At 35.4% G+C, this 4,497-nt stretch overlaps 1 protein-coding gene across 1 annotated transcript in view; it reads left to right on the top strand.

Moving 5' to 3' along the window:
* The window catches only part of ZCCHC6 (zinc finger, CCHC domain containing 6), a 33,534-nt gene that overhangs the window by 3,378 nt on the left and 25,659 nt on the right, over positions 1–4,497 (top strand). Inside the window, exons 2-5 of the mRNA XM_010136685.1 lie at positions 1,408–1,583; positions 2,119–2,235; positions 3,263–3,440; positions 3,904–3,992. Coding sequence (XP_010134987.1) covers positions 1,408–1,583; positions 2,119–2,235; positions 3,263–3,440; positions 3,904–3,992 — 560 coding nt within the window. The remainder of the gene's footprint in view (positions 1–1,407; positions 1,584–2,118; positions 2,236–3,262; positions 3,441–3,903; positions 3,993–4,497) is intronic.

The following is a 4,497-nucleotide window of genomic DNA, read 5'->3' as shown; positions in this document are numbered from 1 at the left end:
AGCAGGAGAGCCAGCGTGGAAAATGGAAAGGATGTGTAAAGTTCAAAGACTCAGACTTTTCCTTCTGCTCCTGGGAGCTTCCTTTGAAATACTGTCCTTGCAACCTGTTAAGCCTTAGATCTGTTTATTCCAGCATAAACTTCTGCTGCTAAAATAAATTGTATTACCATTTTTGTCCTGTCATGTCACAACGCTCGTGCATGCTGCTTAGTGAACTAAATCAAGCAACTGATTGAAAATGCACAGTTAGGTTGTTTCCCTTTTGCCAGTTACTAGAGACAAAATTTGTTGTTGCAGGAAAGAAACTTCGTAATGATTTGATGGAGCAGTTGTGTCCTTTTTAAAATATTACACATTTAAACTTCTTGCTATGGTAAGGGGTTTGGAGTCTAAGGAAGTTGCATAAACTTTCTCAGAAGCAGGGACCTTTGGAAAATCCGTATGTCTAGACATCCTGTATAGCTGTTCAGGCGAAAGGTAAGATATGATCTAAAGTCATGTGTGAAAATCTGGCCTGTGTATATTTATTTCAGAGATGATTCTTACAGGTATTCATTGGACCAATAGCAATTCCTGCTTGAAAATGATGATGAATTTTGCCTAAAAGTTACATTTGCATTAATTTGTTCCAGAACGTTTGCCGTAAACATAACGAGCTTTCTAAGCGTGACTATTTGCCAGTCTTGCAGCTTTATAAAGCAATGTGTGCAAATACTTAGCAAGTTCATTATTTATTGACTTACGTAGCCAATGAGGTTGTTGTGGGTTTTTTACCTACTTAATAATGTCAGTATTGGTTTAACTGGAAGGTAAGTGGCATGAACTGACGGTTATTACTGGTGGTAATAAATTGTTGTATGTCAGCTAAGCCATGGCAATGCTGTATCATAGTGCTATTAGCTCTTACAAATCATTCAGACTGGCCTACACTGGCTAATTGGGCTGTATTTTTAGTAGTCTATGGGTCTGTTCAGTTTCTAGCTTGTTCATCTACATAAGCCTGACAGGATATCCTGAAGGCTTTGGATATATTCTTTCTTTTCATTTTAATGACATACAGGTATGTCTCAAATAGTCATTGAAATCTATTGTGTTTTATAGTTTTATGTATTGGCAATTTTAACAAAGGTACTCTAATAGGTTTGGTGAGTTCAATGAGAGAATATACTGTTTTACAGTAGTTCAGAACAAAGGTACTATAAATTATGGCATAAATACTCATTCTCTCACAGTCTGTTATCAGACTCACACAGAGCAGATTATGAAACCGTGCAGAGTTGATGATTTGTATCTTCTTTGATTCACACATAAGTAGAACGTTAATTAAAGGGGGGAAAAAGCAAGCAAAATGCTGTGTGCGATACTCTGAAGTTATTTGATCTATTTCCTCTCATAACTCTTTATAAGAAATGAAGAGCCTTAGGAAACCAAGACGGTTACGAAGAACTAGAAAAGATGAATATGGTCAAGATGAAGTGGATGGTCCAGTCATAGATGAATCTGTGCTGTCGGCAAAAGAACTTCTAGGGTTGCAGCAAGCTGAAGAACGATTGAAGCGAGACTGCATTTATAGACTGAAGAAGGTGCTACTGTCTTTACTTGTATAGTCCTCCTCTAAGTTGTTATTTTTGTCTGTAAATACAATATAGAGGGTACGCTTTGAGCAGTTTCCTCTAACTGTACATAGAAAATCTAGTTATAAAATTGATGTAACATACAAAATTGGTGCTGCTAATGAATTGTCGAGAGAAGGCAGGTTATCCTTTGGGTTTTTACTACAATAAATCTTGGTTTGGTAGCAATAACATCAGATCACTAGATGCTGGGGCAGCAGAGCACAAAAGTTTTATTGTATGGTGGTTCAGTTAATATATTCTTCCATGGGCACTGGGTATTTTCCACTGTAAAAGACAGGGTGTCAGGCTTGATTGACTCAGTACCACCATTCTTCTGGCATTATATTTGATATGCAAACTTTTTGACTGTAAAAATGGAGTTAAAATACTCGCTCTAGCTTTCCTGATTTTCAGAGTTAGTCATTCAGCTTAGCAAGGTTATTGAATGAAATGAAGGTCATATCTTTCTGTATTTTAGGGTTTTTTACTATCTTTATTTTAGCAACCTCGAAGCTACCCATCAGCAAAATATACCTGCAAATTGTGTGATGTTTTGATTGAGTCGGTGGCTTTTGCTCATAAGCATATTAAAGAGAAAAGACACAAGAAAAGCCTAAAGGTGAGTTAAGGACAAGAAAAAATATAAAATGAAGATTTATCAAACTGTCCTCGCTCTACTAATGACAATGAAACTGCACTGCTTTTTCTTTCTGCATTTATTTTCCGTGTTTGAGTCTTCTTAAAAAAATTTAGTTAGTGATACTGGTAAAAAGAGTGGACTTGGGACCTGGATTTTGCTTCTGCCCTCATATTTAGAATTTGATTTGTACTTTTTCATGCTTATTATTATGAAAAGAAGTCCTTATTTAAAGTATAACTCGGTAATATTTTGTTACTGGTGATTGAAATATAATAAAAGAGCTGTACCAACTGATTCTGCTATTTTGCTGTTCTATAATTCTTCTGATAGACTAGTTATATGTATTGTTCTTGGTGTATATTTCACTGCTGCATTTCAACAGTGAGAAGTTTTTATCAAGTCCAAAGCAATGAGGAGTAGCAATAAGGAAATACAGTTGGTATGACAGAATTAGAAATTATAACCTGTATATGAGGGTGAAGATTTCAGTTCAGAAATACTGTAAAAATTAAGAACTTGTGAAGTATTACAGACTTGTTTATATGTAAAGGAAATAGGTTCAAAGAAAAATTTGTTTTGAACGTAAACATGAAAATACCTTCCAGCATAAGCTTGATTTTATTTTCTCTTTTTTATTAAATACCTTCCGTTCGTTCTACTTTCTCAGCCTGAAGTCTTCTGCAGTCTTTGTCTTCTGCAGGTTTTCTGTTTCTTCCTCTTTAACTCCTACTGTTTCCTACTTGATAGGCGATGAAAGAATTGTTGACTTTCTTTTTAACGTTCCAAATACATGTGTGTGTGTATATATATCTGTACATTACCGAATCCTCCTGGAATATGTAAATCTTTTTACCTGTCACAGTTTGTTTCTTGATGTTCTTGCTTCCAATTGCCTCCATTATCTGGAAAATCTGTGGTGGTGGTACTTGGGATGAGTTGCAGGCATGCGGTTTAGCACATTAAACAACTTAAAGTCATGAAAACAACAGTTTTATTATCTTTGAAGGAAAAGCAAGAAGAACAGATGCTGACAGCTCTGCCTCCTCCAACGCCTTCCCAGATACAAGCTATTGGTGTTGCTATTGAAAATGTAGTGCAGGAGTTTGGCTTAAATAATGAAGATCTGGAAGAAAGGCTCAACATAAAAACAGTGATGGAAAACGCACTGTGTCAAAAATTGCCAGGTATTATTTGCAGTTTGTTTTAAATATTAGATATGTCAAGTTAAAAACAAAAACAAAAAACCCAGAACACAAAGGAACCAAACAGCTCATAAAGTGAAAACTTAATTAAAAACCATGGCTAGCTAAATTCTAAACCAGTATTCTTAGTTATTAGTCTGTTGAGTGACATGATGATAAGCCTGTTATCACAATTAAATTGCAGTGGGGCTTATGACTCAAACAAATCTGTAGTAAAAAGTGAAGATGAACAGGACGCTGGGCATCATTTAACCTTCGTGAAAAGTCTTTACTACCAACAGCATGGAAGGCAGGATTTACTAGCACGGTTCTGTGCTGTTCGAAGATCTTTCTTCATTTGCTGTGGTTATCAGAACTAGATGTAGATCTATTGAGAATGCTGTAAAGTAGCTACAGAATTAGAATTAGGTATAGAGTAAATGCAGTGTAATTCTTTTTGTTGCAGAGTGCTCATTGAGATTGTATGGCTCTTCCTATAGCAGATTTGGTTTCAAAACTTCGGACATAAACATAGATATCCAGTTTCCTGCCAGTGTAAGTAAGACCATTTTGTTAAGTATGTCTAAGTGGTTTTGAATGTTTGCACCTTTAAGGAGATGATAGTTTTAATATAACTTAAAGTGTGATAGTAATACTTACAAAGAAAATGCACTGGGTAAAAAGAACTATCACATTAAAATGGTGATAAAAAAACATTCCTTGCTTCATACACCAGTCATGGTAGGGCAGGATAATACAGCTTTGATACCATCGTATCTTCCTTCTGAAAAATTGCAAACCCTTAAAACATCTGTACTCCTATGATACAGGTCGTTATTTATCTTCTCTAACAGCTAGATTAAATTGCACTGCTATGATCTTGTTTCTGTACTGATGTATGCGCATCAGAGGTTTTGATATCTAGATTACTTTTGAGCCATGAAACCGTCTCATGTTATATGTGAAGTGATTTAAAGTCTTGATTTGTGTTTCTATCCATCTTTGTGCTTGAATATTAAAAAGAAATTGAGGATTGTGAAAAGCTTTTGTTTCCATGCTT

The sequence above is a fragment of the Buceros rhinoceros genome, unplaced genomic scaffold, assembly GCF_000710305.1.
Source record: "Buceros rhinoceros silvestris isolate BGI_N320 unplaced genomic scaffold, ASM71030v1 scaffold8490, whole genome shotgun sequence".
Taxonomy (NCBI): Eukaryota; Metazoa; Chordata; class Aves; order Bucerotiformes; family Bucerotidae; genus Buceros; species Buceros rhinoceros.
The sequence above is the reverse complement of the archived record's forward strand: the minus strand, read 5'-3'. Positions and strand labels throughout refer to the sequence as shown.